An 18614-nucleotide genomic window follows, 5' to 3' on the forward strand; every position below is an offset into this window, starting at 1 on the left:
TGCTAAAACGCAGCCAGGATCTAAGAACAGGAGAGGGCCTGTCTGATCATTTCCATACCAGCAACAATTTGGGAAGAATTACAAACATTTTGCAAGTGACAAGACAAAAGCTGAAGGAGATCTTAGTAAAGATTAGGGATCACTTAGAACCAACGAGCCACTGCCACTTGTCATCTACACAGGAAAGGTTGTATTAGCACAGGACTGGAGTGACAAGGAGACTCAGAGATGAAAAGGCTGTCAGGAGATAGGGGGCTGGTTTTAACCTGGGTGTTTACTGTCTTATGCAACATAGCAGATTACCTTTTAGTGTAGTGTTCCTACCTCAGTCTGTAGAACATGGTGTTTCTACGCAGTGAGTGATAGCCTCGACTCTGACCTTTCATATTCACATTAAAGAAAGACGCAGTGTTCCATCTCCTGGTATGTTACTTGTGTCTAGAGTTCTAACAGTAAACTAGTCCATACCACTTCCAACAGCTGGACTTTGCTCTCTGAACTGAAACTTTCGGGGGGTATTTTTCCCCAGGGCTTATCCCACAAAATACAGATAGAGAAGTTTCCTTCAATTTGCTTTTCAAATAGTGCTTGAATAACAAACCTTTGTTGGTGACTAGTCTTTTTTGGTATCTCCCCGTCATTAAAAATTGTTCAAGTTTTTATCCTGGTTTTACTGTGTTCCACTATGTCTCCTATTTTCTCTCAAAATTAGTTTGATCTCATTGTAGAAAAAGCAATGGTTCCCATAGCTTCATCTATCAGAGGAAATAAAACTCTTACTAAAGAATAGTGTACTGCATCTTAAAGCAGTAGAAGGTAAACTACCTGCAAATGTGAATTTCTTAGTTTCATTAAGAAATATATAGTTGTTAACCTTTTGTGTGCCAAAAATTCTAAGTTACATTTTCCTTCAAAGCAATGTACTTTTTTCTACATATGCAGTATGTAGTTAGCATAAAATCATTGGTGCCATGAAAATTATTTTTAAACTTAAATAAATATTTAAATATCATAGAAGAGTGGACTCTTTTTTTTTTTTTAACTTACACCCTGTCTCACTTTCTCCTCAAAGTTAACAACACACAGATAAAAGAATGCCAGTGGGATTTACACTGCTGACTGCTGTTTGCAACTGGAATCATTTAAAATACTCACTTTGCTTATAGTCATCTATTATCTTTGTCTCTCCCCCCAAAAATAAATACTATTAAGAACTTAGAAGCTGTAAGTGTGGAATAATTTTAGAGATGAACTGAACCTCATTTTTCTGATGAGGAAAACCAAGAAATTATTTTCCCAAGGAAAATAATTACACCGTCTTAGAGCCCAAAGTAGAACCTAGATGCTCCAGCTTCTAGACCAGCATTCTGAAGGCTGGAGTAAAAGAACAGAAGACCCTTCCCATGAAGGGAACAGAATGATACCACCACTGCAGTAAGAAACTTCATATTTACAACTTACGAAATACATTCCTTTAACTGTCTCATCTGATTCTGTAACCATCACTCTGTGGCCACAGACTGGTAATAGTCCTCTAAATTGCCTGAAGATAAAACGTGAAACAAGGGTCCACTGTCCTAGCTTATTATCTAATCTTCCTGCTTTCAATTCTACATGCCCTCCAGCCCTCCATTCTGCCACCAGATCATCTTCTAAAGCACCAATCACTTTATGCCACTCACCTCCAAATTCTAAGAGGTTATTATTACCTTTAAAATGATATCCAGTGCCCTGTTCCCAGTGAAGTGTTGTTGTTTAATGACAAATGTCTTTGCTTAAACTGATCTGAAGAGTTAAAAAGCGTGAGAACCACCGGACGTGAGAGGTTTTCCGTGATCCTACAGATTTACAGCCGCCGCCGTTCTCTGGATAACTAATGAAGACTGACCTACACACACACCCTTTCAGGGCCCCGACCCCACCCCTGCTACTTAGGCTTCCTCAACCACAACCCAACCCCGTGCACCCCAACACACTGGTGGTTTTAGCTCATGAACAGGCTTCCCCTACAAACTCCTACAACGTGCTGATGGAGTGGAGTCAGACACACAAAAGACACTTCCCAAACATTTCCTCTCACATAGCTCCCATTTTAGGAAAACATACTTTAAAATGTTTTATTCCTCACCCTATGTAACTGTGCTAATGTTATCTTCCTCACAAATTCCACCTTTTCATCTGAAAATTCAAATATTTGCAGCCAAATGAACCAGAATTATGAGTAGATGCTATCATAGAACTAAAATTCATTACTGGTCATCAACTCTGTTAAAAAGGAGAAACAAAACTATATTAAGTCAGAGGGACAGCTTACAACACAGGATGCCTAAGTTTTTGGAATCTGAAGACAGAAGGCCTAATATTTTTCCGTCTCGAGTTTGATACAGAAGGTGCATGTCTTTGCCCTCCCCTTCTTCCCATGTACTGTACACTGGCTGAAAGTATTTAAATCTTTCTGTCTGCGGCCCTGGAGTTCCTGGTTTTCCTGGAGAACTGCCTTTGCAAAGTCACTCTGTGCACAGGTAACGCAAAGGCCAGAAAACTAAAACAGGACTTTAGCAGCTCAGATTCTATCAAATCCTAATCATCTGTGGTCTGTCTTAGTCTGACCAAGTCTCTGTCCACCCAAAATGAGAATCACCTCCTTCCTCCTTAACATCACATTAAAAAAAGGGACAGGCATCTCAAAGAAAATAACTCCATTATGAGAGATCATAAACGTCAACTAACAAAAGGTTTATGCGGAAGGGAGAGAGCAATCATAATACATGCATGATTACAGAGGCCACACGGCTTCAAGCAAGTCTCTGGGAGAAGGGTCTTTCACAATAGCATACAGTTTAAGGATGTCCTAAGGGAGACAATTTTCCTTTATGTGCTTTCTAGTTTTGAACAATTGCTCCATTATAGAGCTTACCACCAAGAAACAAGTCCCCCACTCACCCTCCTTCTCTCCTTCCTGCATTGCCTCCAGAAGACAGATCTCTATTAAGTGGAATAGGATACAAATAGCACAGCTTATGAAGCTATGATGGCAAAGCAAACCACGAAAGTGAGAAACATCAAGAATTTGCTAACATTCATTACAGAAGCCAAGCAATTACCACAAAGTATTCAAAGCTTAAACCAAGGTACTAATTTGAGTAGTTTTCAACATCTTAAAAAAAAGAACAATTCTCACAGAACTAGTCACCCTAGAATCTGTAAAATTAAGTAGTGTAGAAAAGGAAAAGGGAGCTTAAAGCCTTCACTTACTATTTCCAGGATAGTTTAAATATACCTCAACCTAACTTAGCCTTACTTAGCATTTCATAAATTAATATCTCCCTCTTGCTTATCAATGCCTGCATTCATATCTATTACCAAGAAAATAGAAATCCTATTCCTTATAAACATCTACAACATATTAATAAATTAAGCCTCAAAACTTAGACTTTAATTACGAAAAAGGAAATTATTTAGGAAAAAAAAGTTCAAGGAAATGATGTGTCACTTTATTTCTGTGATACATAATTATGAGAAGATAATATTTCCTCTTAGAAATCAAATATATTGCTGAAGCTATTTACAGTAGTCTTTCAGTAGTAGTTTGGCAATGAAGAACAACGAAAGAAGTTGGACAGGTAAAGGTAATGTCACAGAGCAATATTAGTCACTGATTTAGTAGCTTCCCTTCCAACAACAAACACATTCAAAGTGCCATAGCTGCTGAAAAAAAAATCTATGAAGCAGTGCCAAAGGTGGTATTTCACAGCACTTCCCCAAGCTACTGAATCTCTGGAGAGATTAAAGACAGGGATGGATAAGGCTGTCTGGGACCTTCTAAGGCAGGAGCTTTCACTTCTTTAACCATGACCTGCAGTACCATAGTAATAAAGAAATACATTTCATGTGAGAATATACATATGCATATATACCTACAAAAATGTATACATGTGGAACTAAGCTTCACAAAAGGATATTTATTCTCAATTATGTTTGCTATTCTTTACTATTTCTCTCCTTTTCACTTTTTTTAAACACTGGTCATGGCCACTTAATTGATTTCATGCCTATAGCTACAACCCACAGTCTGGGAGACACTGGACTATGGGGATCAGGTAGATCCAAACCCTGTGCCTAGAAGCCCTGGAATTTCCTGGCTGTGTCTCAGAGGGGAGGGAAGGGAAAGGGTCAACACACAGACCCAGGCCCTGCCCAAGTAAAGCAAAGCTTCTCAGCAATTATCTTGGGATTTCACATAAGATTTAATCTACACTGTGCTATACACCAGAAATTAACACAACATTGTAAACCAACTATACTTCAAATTGAAAAACAAATGTTTTTAAAAAGATTTAATTTAAGGAAGGGGGAAAAAGGTTGTCAGCTTAAAAAACTAAGTTTCAAAACCACGGAGTTAAATGACCTTTCAGGACCCCTTCCAATGTATGAGTCTAGAAATAAATATTCATTCCAAACAATCAAACCACAAATTTATATACCACTATAGAATCAAAACCACAAAAAACTTTTAATGTTGATCATTCAAAGCTTTATAATTTATAATGTTAGAATTTCTCAACATACTGCCTGATTAAAAGTGCTAAAGGCATCACAGTCTCCGCTCAAATTCCCCTCCTATCCTAGAGAAACAACCTCTAAGGCTTCTTCCTTACTAAAAGTACATTCTGTTCATAGTTCTTAGTAACAAAGCAATTCTACACTTGCTAAATAGAACACATTACGAAGTAAACAGCGAAGTAAACAGACTAGGCCACATGAATTACTAGGCTCTTTAGACGGTGATTAACTTGAACAAACTGGTGTCGTCAAGCCAAAAACTCTGCAACTTTCTTAATTCATAAAAACATGCATCCTCCCACTGGAATTACCTCCAGCCAAAATATACCGAGTTGGGTGCATAGCATTAATGGAACACACAGAGGCTAGGCATTCTCCAAGAAAAGAGTGCACCTGCTTTCCTGTCTCATGGAAGATTTCCACTCGCCGTGGATAGGCCATGCTGCCAACTATGAAACAGTCTTCTTGTTTAGGGTCCCACACAGCTTGGAACCTGGTCAGCCATCGCCCAGTGATGGTGTTGTGCCTAGTGGAAAAAAAATTTTTTTTAAAGGACAGTAAGTGTTAAGTAACTCGAGGTAGCACAGGCAGAGGGTAAAGATAGCATTGTTCCTAAATGCTGGTTTTCTCTGCCAAGTTTCATTAAGTTACTGAGTAACCAACAACCTAATCTCATCCTTCCAACAAGACTGAAAGTCAGAACAGAGATGATGTTTTCTGTATTTTTGAATCTCTAGTGCTGAGTGCAGGGGTTTGTGCTCAAGGGATAGTCACTAAAAGTCTACTGAAATGGCACCCTTTTTGTTCACTATTTCCTAACCCAATGGTCTCCCCTCCTTTCTTTAGCACACACAAATAGAAGAAGCCCTAGAAATAAGAAATACACAATCTAGGTTATTGCTGTTTTAACAGGATCTGCTATTTCCCATATTTGTATTCCTCTAATACCCAAACCCTGAAATCATTTTATATTTCATACAATTTTAAAGTAAAAAATACATCTGGGGCTCAAAGAAGAACTCACAAAGGAAATTAGAAGATATCTGCAGACAAATGAAAATGAAAATACAGCATACCAAAATTTAAGGGATGATGTGGAAGTAATACTAACAGGGAAATTTATGGCAGTAAACACATTAAAAAAGAAAGATGTGGAATCTAAAAAAATAAAAAAGAAGACACTAATGAACTCACCTACAAAACAGAAATAGACTCACAGACATAGTAAACAAACTTACAGTTACCAGGGGGAAAGGGGGTGGGAAGGGATAAACTGGGAGTTCGAGATTTGCAAATATTAACTAGTATATATATAAAGTAGATAAAAAATAAATTTCTTCTGTATAGCACAGGGAACTATACTCAATATCTTGTAGGAACCTATAATGAAAAAGAATATAAAAACAAACAAAAAAAGATCTCAAAATCAACAATCTAAATACACCTCAAGGAACTAGAAAAAGAACAAACAAAAACCAAAAGTTAGCAGAAGAAAAGAAATAAGATTAGAGCAGAGATAAATGAAATAGAGAACAGAGAAACAATAGAAAACAGGAAACTAAGAGTTGGGTTTTTTTTGAAAAGATCAACAAAATTGACAAGCCCTTAGCTAGATTAAGGGGAAAAAAAAGAGAAGATGCAAAAAACTAAAATCAGAAATGAAAGTGGGGATATTAGAACTGTCATCACAGATATAAAGAGGATTATAAGAGAATACTATGAACAATTACACACCAATAAATTGGACAACCTAGAAGAAATGAATTAAATTCCCAGAAACATACAATTCACTAAGAATGAATTATGAAGAAATGGAAACTCTAAATAGAACTATAACTAATAAGGGGTTAAAACAATAATGAAAAACCTCCCAACAAAGAAAAGCCCAGGACCAGATGACTTCACTGGAGATTTCTACCTAACATTCAAAGAAGAATTAACATCAATATTCCTCAAACTCTTCTAAAGAACTGAAAAGGAGGAAACACTTCCCAACTCATTCTATGAGGCCAGCACTACCTTGTTATCAAAACCAAAGACTCTACAAGGGAAAAAAAAAAAAAAAAAAAAAGACTATTATTCCTGATGAATATTAATGGAAAAATTCTGAACAAAATAGCAGCAAACCAAATTCAACAGCACACATTAAAAAGGATTATACACCCCAACCAAGTTGGATTTACACCTAGAATGCAAGGATGATTCAACATATGCAGCTCAACTGATGTAATACACCTCATTAACAGAATGAAGGACAAAAAAATCGTAAGATCCTCTCAACTGGTTCAGAAAAATCATTTGACAAAATTCAATATCCTTTCCTGATAAAAACACTAGACAAACTAAAAATAGACAGAAGACTATCTCAACTTAATAAAAGCCATATATGAAAACACAGCTAACATCATACTCAATGGTGAAAGACTGAAACCTTTCCAAGATCAGATAAAATTCAAGATACCTACTCTTGCCATGTCTGTTCAACATAGTGTGGAAATTTAGTAGGACTACAAAGCTGGGTAGGGCTAGAGACACTGACCTGCCTAACTTCCAGGTGTTCACAACTGCACAGGAAACCAGATCCTACATGTGAGTCATCATCATTAAACTGACAAGCATTTGATAAAGGGGACATTGAGTCAATCAGACAAGAAAAAGAAATAAAAGGCATACAAATTGTAAAGAAAGAAGTAAAATTATCAGCTTGTATGACATGATCTTATAAGTAGAAAATCCTAAAGATTCTACACACACACACACACAAAAAAAAAAACTGTTAAAACTAAAACGATTTCAGCATATTTGCAGGATACAAAAATCAGCTGCATTTCTACACACTAACAATGATCAATCTGGAAAGGAAGTTAAGAAAAAAATCCCATTTACAATATAATCAAAAAGAAAAAAATACTTAGGAATAAACTTAACCAAAGAGATCAAAGATTTGTACACTGAAAACTACAAGACATTACTGAAAAAAAAAAAATCAGAGAAGGTCCAAATAAATAGAAAGGCATAGACTGGAAGACTTAATATTGTTAAAATGTCCATGCTACCCAAAGTGATCTAAAGAATTCAATGCAATCCTTATCAAAATTCCAATGACATGTTTTACAGAAATAGAAAGAAAAATCCTAAAATTGATATGGAAGCTCAAGGGACTACAAATAGCCAAAATAATCTCTTAAAAGAAGAACAAATTTACACACTTCCTGATTTCAAAACATACTACAAAGTAACAGTAATCACGAGAGTGTGGTATTGCCATAAAGACAGACACTACAGACCAGTGGAACAGAACAGAAACCCCAGAAATAACTCTCATGTATATGGTCAAATGATCTTTAACAAGGGTGCCAAGACCACAAAATGGGGAAAAGATAGTCTCTTTGACAAATGGTCTGAGAAAACTGGATATCCACATGCAAAAGAATAAAGTTGGACAGTAACCTTACACTATATACAAAAATAAACTCAGGGTAGCTTGAAGACCTAAAACATTAGACTCTAAACTATAAAGAAAACATAGACAAAAACATAGTAGAAAAGCTTTACGACACTGGATTTAGCAATGATTTCTTGGATATGACACCAAAAGCACAGGCCACAAAAGCCAAAATAGACAAATCTACAATAAACTTAAAAACTCTAGGGAAGTGGGGGTATAGCTCAGAGGCAGAGTGCGTACTTAGCATGCACGAGGTCCCAGGTTCAATCTCTAGTACCTCCTTTAAAATAAATTAATTAGTTTAGTTAAATAAAACCTAATTACTTAATCCCCCAAAGAAAAAGGAAAAAAAAAATTTTTAACTCTGTGCATTAAAGGAAACAACCAACAAAATGAAAAGACAACTCACAAAATGATAAAAATAAAATTGCAAATCACGTATATGACAAAGGGCTAACATGCAGACTATGTAAGGAACTCCTGGGCAAATGACTTGAATAAACAATTCTCCAAAGAAGATATACAAATGGCCAACAAGTATATGAAAGGATGTTCCATATCACTAATCATTAGAGAAATGCAAATCAAAACCACAATGAGATATTACCTCACACCTATTAGGATAATCACTAACAAAAGAACAGACAATTGAGTGTTGATGCATATAAAGAGAAATTAGAACTCTGGTGCACTACTGACGGGAATGTAAAATGGTTTTTCTATGGAAAAACATAGAGGTTCCTCACAAAATTTAAAACAGGATTATCAGATGATCCATCAAAATCCCCCTTCTGGGTATATATCCAAAAGAATTCAAAGCAGGATCTTGAGGAAATATTTGCACATCCATTTGTTCACTGCAATATTATTCACAATAGCCAAGAGGCAGAAACAACTCAAATGTCAATTAACAGATGAATAGATAAAGAATATGTGGTATATACACATACAATGAAATATTATAGAGCCTTTAAAAAGGAGATCTTGTCACATGCTAGAATATGGATGAACATCGAGGACATTATGCTAAGTGAAATAAACCAGGCATAAAATTACAAATACTGTATGATATCATTCATATGAAGTATCTAAAGTAGTAAAAATCATGGAAATGGAAAGGAGAAAGATGGTTGTCAAAGTCTGGGGGAGCGGGGGGAAAAGGAATTAATATTTAAAGGGCACAAATTTCAGTTTTGCAAGATGAAAAAGTTCTAGAAATCTGTTGCACAACAATGTAAATGTACCTAACACTATTGAACTGTATACATGTAAATAGTTAAGTGGTTAATTTAATGTTATGTTTATAACCACAACTAAAAATAAAGTAAAAAAAATTTTTTTAATACATTTGGGGCTCTTTACTACCCTGCAAAGCAAAAAGAAAAGCACTGCCTTTTTATTCTCTATACCTTAACATCATTAACAACCCTTTCTTATTAAAGAAGTATGAACTACGGAGAACCACATTTCCCACTGCCACTCAATGACCCTATCTTTACTGACCCCAGAATCATCACCCTAGACAATTTTTCTAAAATACACATTAGAAGAGGGGAGGGGATAGCTCAAGCGGTAGAGCACATGCTTAGCATACACAATGTCCTGGGTTCAATTCCCAGTACCTCCTCTAAAAATAAACAAACAAACAAACCTAGTTATCTCCCCCCCACCAAAAAAAAGTATATAAATACACATTAGAAACCAATAAACTAAATCAATAAAGTTTGAAAAAGGAAATGAAGAGGGAAAATTTTGTGAAAAAGAAAACATACTTAACTACAGCCCCTGTAGACTATAAAGCTCATGAAGCAACAATCCACATACACTGCACACCCTGTTCCTAACTTCATAAACACTGATAAAGAGGAACACCTAGGAAAAAGGAACTGAATTAAGTGTGATATAAAATTTATACACTAAAAGTAGCAGATGTAAAAAGAAGGTAACCAAAGAAATAAAGTGTGAAGGTGGGGAAGCCCCTGGAAGCCCAGAACAAACAGACCTTCAGCCAGCCTCACTTGCAAGTTACAGTCTCCATTAATATGGTAAATTGAGTAATTCAGGTTGGAACAAAGTCAGTCACCTTAACCAAAAATAACCTACCCAGCTGCAGAGAACAGCTACTGACTAAAAGAGAATGAACCTCTTTATAGACACAAGGAACCTAGAAGCAAGAACCTTTCTGGATAGGATAGGAACTGGCAACCTGGAACACTTAAAACAATGTAATACAAAACTAGACCTATTCCATCTCTTCGACAATCAGATGTCTAATGTACGCACTCCAACAAAGAGCTCAGAGAATCCAAGGAGTACATTATTTGGCACATGGAAACGTACCTGATGGTGGTGAGGAGAGGAAACTGTGAGGATATACAGCTGCTGTCAAAGATTCTGCAAAATAAAGAGCAAGAATAAAGGAGCACACTCTTTTTTATTATTTCTTGAAAAGTTTTTGAAATGTTATCAGTGTATCTAACAAGCTTTTTATTGGTTCATGATATATGATTGTAATTTTAAAATATATAGGATCAGGCTCTAACAAACTTCAGCTAACATATTTAACAAAATTTACAAGGAATATTATAAGATTCAGTGCTTATAGTTTAGTGTGGAAATTATTTATTTAAACATTATTACTCCAAACTTAAATATGCATTCTAAAGTGATAATCTGGACTCTAAAACTCAGATTCATGGTAATAAAAATCATACATAATGGATATAATCTGAAACTCACAAATAACCTAAAAGTTCATGCACGTATGAGGAGCAATTTCCCCATGAGACTCATCAGTTGAGGGCATGATAGTGTCACTCCCAGGGCTGGTGAGACTAAGACTAGACAGCAGCTAAAGGGAGGAGTTCTTGTGGGGCAACTGGAGGAATCCAGAAGCCTCCACAAGGTACCCTGGCAGGAAGAAGCCAATCACATCACCACCACCTCCCCCTCTCCTTGTGCCTAGCTATTCCAGGGCAGTTTCTTGGCATTAGAGCTTATTAACTAACTACATTACTAGAAAGCCAAATCACTGACAGCTATTGTAACAAGAATAAACTCTGCAGTGCAAATGAACAGGAATGGGACGAAAAGGTAGCTCTTAAGACAAAGGAAACTGCATGGGTGGAAAGGGGACACTGGGCTGCCATTGCCTGGCCACTAAATCTGGTAGCACCTGTTAATGTTCATAGACTTTACTAGAAACTAACTGGGCACCTGTCGCACACTGCAGACCACATTCTTACCAATAGATGGGTCTAAACAGAAATTAGGTGCCTTTCTAGAGCCTGGTCCACAGTATACATTCAACGGATAATTGTTGAATTTATGAATGAATTCTAAAATCTCTTAAGGCACAATTCTCATAAATTGAGAAATGCTTAGAATTAAGCAAAATCAGGGATTTTAAAGAGATGAAAATCATTTCCTTTGTAGTTGCACTAACATTCTCCACATCTTTTTTTTATCGGCATTATTTTTCTATTTCTGTTCAATTGGTTTATATTATATTTTGAAATCTGTTTTTAGGAAGTAGCTATAGAAAGGTATCAAAGCTAAAATCATAAAATTTTACCCAGTAGTTTGTACAGAAGCTCAATTTTTGCTAAATTTTCTGCCTGCCCATGGCTGGGGCTCTGCAACTTCGATTCAGCACTTCACTTGTTGGGGAGACCTCACTACCTCCAAAGTAAGAGCTCCCTGTGCTAAAATTATCTCCCTTCCAAGATATCACAAGCCTGGTTTTGTTGGAATTTCAGTGCTAAAATGAAAGCCTGACATCAACTCCCCAGGGTAGCTACAGACCTTCCTTGCCAATCTCAAGGAAATTTATAGATCCCAAAACAGCTGAAAAGCCATTAAGTACCGGTCATTGATCTTTGGGAACCTAGATATGGCTATGGAACAATAACACTAGTGATTTAATAAAGAGCAATACTAAAGAAAGCTACTGATTAACTGACACAGTAACTAGACTCTAGATTTCTTAACAACATATTTCTGTCTTCCCAATTTACCTCAGCTTACAATCAGCACATGTGGTTACCAGTCTGTTACCAGTAAGAGGTGAAAAATAGGCAGAAGCAAGGCTCTTCGTGTGTTCAGTCAAAGAAATCAAAGGCTGGCTTCTACTGGGATTCAGGCATCTTGCATCATAAATGTGAACATCCCTGCAATGGGAGGAATAATTCTCAGTTTTGCCCCAGTACACACAGTAAGCCTCTACAACAGTGCTGAACATAAACTGGACCCTCAAATACTGTACTGAAGAACAGTTGAGACAGAATCCTCTAACCTTCTGTATTAATTTTGAAAACACTGGTGTAGATTTTTTTTAAATTACAAAATTACAGCATATATATGTAACCAAGTGGGTAAAGAGAGATAAGATTCTAGTTGATTTTCTAATCTCTCCAAGAAAAAAGTTAACAGACCAGGAAGTTATAGGTCACATATAACTTTTACTTATTTTTTTTTTTTTTTACAAATTTTCTTCTCAAAAGACTAGAACTAAAGCATGAGGCCACAGAAAACAAGAATGTGTATTTGTTCCAATACTTTCACTATTTATTAAATCCACAAGAATCTCTCATTATAAAAAAAAGTTACACTCAAAAAAACCCTCAATCAGCATAGGAAGGAAAATTATTTGGGCTGTGGGTATCACAAAAGTCAGATATCTTTGACAACCAAACTAAAACATTATTCCTAACATTAAGAGGCCTAAACCACAAAATTTTATGAATAACATACCTTAATCCTGCAGTGATGAAATACTGTCTATGCACTGGGTGGACATGAACAGTTCTTATTTTGCTCAAAGAAGAATTGATAAGTTTCTCATAAGAAGTTCCCGTCGTCCGCCTATCCACCAGTGACATACTTCCATCCCAGTGACCTACTATTAAAGTAGAGGCATCTTCTGCCAAGAAGTCAAAGGAGGAAAGGCTACTTTCTTCATTTCTATATACCTAAGGATATAAGTAACAATCAACTTACGTTAACACTCTTCTTTTAAAGAAAGTCAATGCATAAATTCTTTGTTAAAGAATAACAAAAGACTTCATCCAAATAACCTCATTTATCGTCCCATCATCCTCACAGGAAGGAAAGGGCAAAATGATCATGCCCTTTTATAGAGACGGAAACTAAGGCACTGAGCAGCTATAGCCGCGCCTGCAATCAAACCGCCCATCCACCCATGTCAGGGCTATATCCCAAATCTCTTAAATCCAGTAAACCTCAGTTGCAGATCTACCTGTGAAACTTACTGGGATGTGGACTAAATATGAATTCTACCTAAATGAAATACCTTAATATACCAAGTAACTTTGCCAACCAAGTCTAAGATGTATATGGATTGAATGCGCAACTACTCTAGGTGAAAGTATAAACAGATACAAAATTTTTACAGCAATCAGGATACATCTATCAAAATATTTAATGCTTATATATACCCTTTGACCCCAGTAATTTCACTAAGATGTATATAAGGATGCTTGCTGCAAGACTGCTTATAACAGCAATAAAAAGCAACCTACATGTCCACCAAAAAAGATCTGGTTAAATCATGATAGTACATCTCTACTTTGAAGTATCATGCAATGCTAAAAAGAATGAGGTAGATTTGTACTACTAACTGTCCAAGATACATTAGTAAGTGAAAAAAGCAAGTTGAAAAAAATGTACGTATATAGCGTGAACCCACTGATGAAAAGAAAAAAAACCTGTATCTATACACTTGTAAGTATATGTGTACTTTCTGGAAGCATACCCAAGAAATACAAGGGTTACCTCTGGAGAGTGAGAATGGGGAAGGAAAGATTTACTTCACACACCCTATTTTCTGTAACTATTTTATCATGAGCACGTATTATTGTTACAACTTTTTAATCACCTACAATTCACGGTACTATCACTTTGGGCTCAGGGCTCACACATATAAAGGAATAAAAAATAAATGTTGTAGAACATTCCAGGGCTTAAGTAAGAGAGAATGACCACAGTTCTTACCATTGAATCATGAATTGCTGCTGACTTTTAGTGTTAATAACAAGTATTACTATAAACTGAGATTAACAAATTAATACACCAAAGGCATCCCAATCCCCACAGACCAGAAAAAGCCCAATATACACAAATGAAACTTGAAGTGTTCAGTCAGTATATTAAAACAGTTAAGTGCAGGTGCTTTGGAGTCACACAGACCCAAGTGCAAATTCCAGTTTTGCCATTTACGTCCTTAAGCAAGCTAATAAATCTCTTTACCTCTGTTTTTTCAACTGTTAGGTGGGGAGAACATTACCTATTTCATAAGGTGTTATTAGGCTTAATACTATATGTAAAGCACACTCAGGTTAGTACCTAACACAAGGTAATTGTTCAATCAGTAGTATCAGGAGCAAATTACTGATACATGCAACATCCTGGATGAATCTTAAAAACATTATGCTAGGTAAATAAAGCCAGGCACAAAAAGCTACACAACATATGATTCCATTTACTTGACATTCCACAACAGGCAAAATTATAGGGACAGTAATCATATCAGTGGTTGCCAGGGGCTAGGGGAAGGGAGAGAGGAGTAAATATAAAGTGTCTATGAGGTAATTTTTTGAGGTGATGGGAATGTTTTATATCTTGATTGCAGTGGTGGTTACACAGGTGTATATAATTTGCCAAAACTCATAAAACTATATATCTAAAACAGGTAAATTTCACTGTATATAATGCATACTTCAACAAACCTGACTTCTAAAACAATAAGTGGAAAACTCTTATAACTCAATACTAAAAACAGAGATAACCCAATTAAAAAAACAGGACAAAAAATCTAAATAGACATTACTTTAAATAAATAGAAATGATCAACAAGCAGATGAAAGGTGCTAGGCATCATTAATCATTAGGGAAATGAAAATCAAAACCACAATGAGGTACCACTTCATACCCACTAGGCTGGCTACTATACTCACCAACAGTACAAGTGTTGGCAAGGATGTGGAGAAATGGAGACCCTCATACACAGCTGATGAGTATGTAAAATGAAGTCAGTTTGGAAAACAGTTTGGTAGTTCATCAAAATGTTAAACAGAGTTACCATATGACCTAGCAATTACACTCCTGGGTATATACCCAAGAGAAATAAGAGCACACAAAACTTGTGCATGAATGTTCATAACTACATTATTTGTAACAGTAAAAAATGGAAACAACCCAAATGTTCATTAAATAATGAATAGATGAATAAAATGTGGTATAGCCACACAAAGGAATATTATTCAACCATAAAAAAGAACAAAGTACTGACACATTCTACAACATGGATGAACCCTGAAGATACTTTGGTTAGTAAAGAAGCCAGTCACAGAAGTCTATAAATTATATGATTTCATTTATATGAAATGTCCAGAACAGGCAAATCTAGAGACAGAAAGTAGATTAGTGTTTTCTGTGGGCTGAGGGGAGGAGGGAGTTGAGAGTACCTGCTAATAATCAAGGAGTTTCTTTTGGAGGTGATAAAAATATTCTAAAATTAGTTTGTGGTAACGGTTTCACAACCCTGTAATTATACTAAAAGCCACTGGATTTTATACTTTGAATGGGTTAATTGTATGGTATGTGAATTATATCTCAGCAAAGTTGTTTTAAAAGTAAATACAATCAGTTATTATTAAGTGGCTGATAAAACATAGATATACCTTTAAATTTCAAACTCCAACCTTCCGATTAAGAATATAAACAAATACAAAACAGAATATAACTACATGGTGTGCATTAATAACTAAAGTGCTACCATTAAACAGTTTAAAGAGGCTTTTTCACAAAAATTATCATTTAATCCAAGATTAGTAACCTATTTCCAATAAGGATTTTAGATATTAATATTGCTCTTAAAAACCTATTTCTAAAAGGGTAAAAATAGAAATTAAGAGGGAAAAAAAAGAAGCAAAGATGTCAATTTAAAAAAAAAAAGAAATTTTTTCTAATTGTCAGTAATTAGGAAATCACGTCTGTCCAGGAACACATTAACAGTCTTGAAAAGTCTTTTTCCGTATGGCTAAAAACAGACCTAAAGGGACTTAAACATCCTCGTTTTAAAAGAAAACACCAAAACTATTAGCACTCAAGGAGAGAGAAAAAGCCTCCTCAATTTCAAGAAAGATCATTTTGGGAGTTCAGTGAATAACAAAACAAAAGCAGTTATGGACCATACTATTACAATTAAAATAATTATTTAAAAACTCTTTTATAAGTAATTATGAATCATCTGTACATAGAATATTAGAATAATTACAAAGATATCAAAATGTGTTAATTCTGAGCACTGGCGTATATAAAAGAATTAAGGCATAAAATTAGATCATCAATTAGTATTTATGATGATAAATTATAATCAATGATGATACTTCACCTTCTTCACTGTCCATCACATTTAAATCGCCATTATACTGAGGACCTCTAAAAAATTTAAATATTCCATTCAAAAGAAGATAAAGGATGAAAACCCACATCAAAACCATCCTAAATTTCACAAAGATTAAATCCATATAAAAAAGTTAGTTTGATTTGTAAGAATTCTCTTAATGAGGAAACCTGATATGGCTAACAGTAAATCTGAAAGCTCACTTCAAATGATACATTTTTTGTAAGCATTAAGTGGTAGATATTTAAGTAGTAGGCCAAAATGTAATCACTGGGATCCAATATTGTGAGGCTTCCTCAGGCATTTGGAAGTTTATGGCCTATATGACCAAGGAACAAACTGATTATAAAACCTCCAAGGAGTAAGCAGTCTGGTGATCTGGACAGATCATCTCCAGGAGGACTGGTGGTCATGAGTATGAGTCCAACATCTTTCAACTATTCTTTAAACAGACTTCAACCTAAGTTGACCTTGCAGGGGTTAGACTAGTCCAGAAAAAGACCTTATCCTCAACAGGCAGTTACGAATAAACCTGGCCTAAGATATTCTAAATAAAACTGCCTGAGTGCCCATTTCTTGCCAGAGTACAATTATATGACGTCAATCCAATGGCAGTTTTTCATTCTAACTTCATCAGAAAAAACAGCTGAGCTAGTCTCTCTACCATCACATATATATAGCATATAAGACATGATAAATCTTAGCTAGAAGGCAAAAAACCCCACAAATTTTATAGTTTCTGTGTTATATTACTAGCCAAAAGTTTTAGATATAATGTATTTTAGTACTGTTATGTGATGAACTTCTCTATAGTCTTTTTGGTCACATCTAAGACTCATCCCCACAAAAAAATGATGAACAAAATTATAATAATATTCCAATATTTTCTCCTGAATAAAAGAGGGGGTTTTAAGCCTTAAAATAGAAAAGTATGTTATTTTATTTAAAAGCTTTTTGCAAAAATAAAAAATAAGAGCAAAAACTTATTATGTGCCAGGCTCTGTTCTAATGACTTTGTCTGCATTAACTCATTTAATCCTCATGACAAATCTGTAAGGTAGATAATATTACTGTTCTATTTCAAAACTGAGTAAACTGAGGCAAAAAGAAGTTAAGTAACTTGCCAAGGTCACAAAACAGTAACAGATGGAATCTGAACTTTGACAGTATAGTTCTAAAGTCCCTATTGTACACCATCTCACCCAGTCTGACTGGTATATTAATCAGTCATGTGGCATTTCATAAAGAACCAGAATATCATCTGAGGTCAACATGTAAACACATTAACATTTACCTCTTCAAAAACAGCCCTGGAAAAATCCCCACAGCGTACTGTGCCATCATAGCTCAGTGATAGTATGTGAGCCGGATTAGCAGGTGAGAAGTAAAGACAGCTAACTGGCTGACTGTGGGGCTGAAAAATATAGATTCCATCTTCTTTAGGTTGGTGAGTCTGGAAGAGAGTTGGGGGTGGGGAGAGAGACAAAAACTGGTGAAAAGTAGTAATATTTTCTATGTCATTATGTCATTAAACTATTGATGTCTACATTACATTCAGTCTTTTCTTAGTCTATAATTGTACAAAACCTCCCATTCAGAAAGTAAGAACTAGAAACATTATGCTCTCACTAAATTATTTTTCTAAATTTTCAATCTAACAAAATTATGTCACATTTATTTGAATAGTTTCAAGCTTTTTTGCAACTAGCAAATTAGTTTCTTCATAATAGAGAAAAATTACTGCTTATTATGACTTCAGTTCATGAAATCCTCAAGAAATGTGAAATTTACCTTTATTTCATATGCAGGATAGTTCCTTACAATCAAAACTTACATTAATACCACTACCACTTTGCTTTCTAAGTATGTTTCTACATGAGTATATTATTCCCAGCACAATTTTCATAGGTGTTTGGTCCTAACAGAAAATGATCATTTAAAAATATTTTATCCCCTAGATTGAAAAGGTATTTGAAGAAATCATGACTGAAAACTTCCCAAACCTAAAGAAGGAATCAGATATCCAAGTACAGAAAGTTCAGAAGATCCCAAACAAGAAGAACCCAAACAGACCCACACCAAGACATATTATAATCAATATGGCCAGGGTTAAAGATAAAGAAATGATCCTAAAGGCAGCAAGACAAAAACAAAGAGTGAATTACAAGGGAACCCCCA

At 35.4% G+C, this 18614-nt stretch overlaps 1 protein-coding gene and 1 long non-coding RNA gene across 2 annotated transcripts in view; one reads left to right on the top strand and one right to left on the bottom strand.

The window, feature by feature from the left end:
• The first annotated feature begins 2371 nt into the window (after positions 1 to 2371).
• LOC116664139 lies at positions 2372 to 9592 on the top strand. The gene is made up of 3 exons (XR_004320494.1): positions 2372 to 2457; positions 2846 to 2848; positions 9582 to 9592. It is a non-coding gene; the product is annotated as an uncharacterized LOC116664139 (long non-coding RNA).
• The window catches only part of WDR76 (WD repeat domain 76), a 48380-nt gene continuing 34255 nt past the window's right edge, over positions 4490 to 18614 (bottom strand). Inside the window, 5 exon segments of the mRNA XM_006178906.3 lie at positions 4490 to 5089; positions 10352 to 10405; positions 12028 to 12180; positions 12764 to 12981; positions 17731 to 17889. Of these exon segments, the coding sequence (XP_006178968.3) occupies positions 4837 to 5089; positions 10352 to 10405; positions 12028 to 12180; positions 12764 to 12981; positions 17731 to 17889 (837 nt within the window). The 3' untranslated portion in view covers positions 4490 to 4836.

The sequence above is a fragment of the Camelus ferus genome, chromosome 6, assembly GCF_009834535.1.
Source record: "Camelus ferus isolate YT-003-E chromosome 6, BCGSAC_Cfer_1.0, whole genome shotgun sequence".
NCBI classification, from domain to species: domain Eukaryota; kingdom Metazoa; phylum Chordata; class Mammalia; order Artiodactyla; family Camelidae; genus Camelus; species Camelus ferus.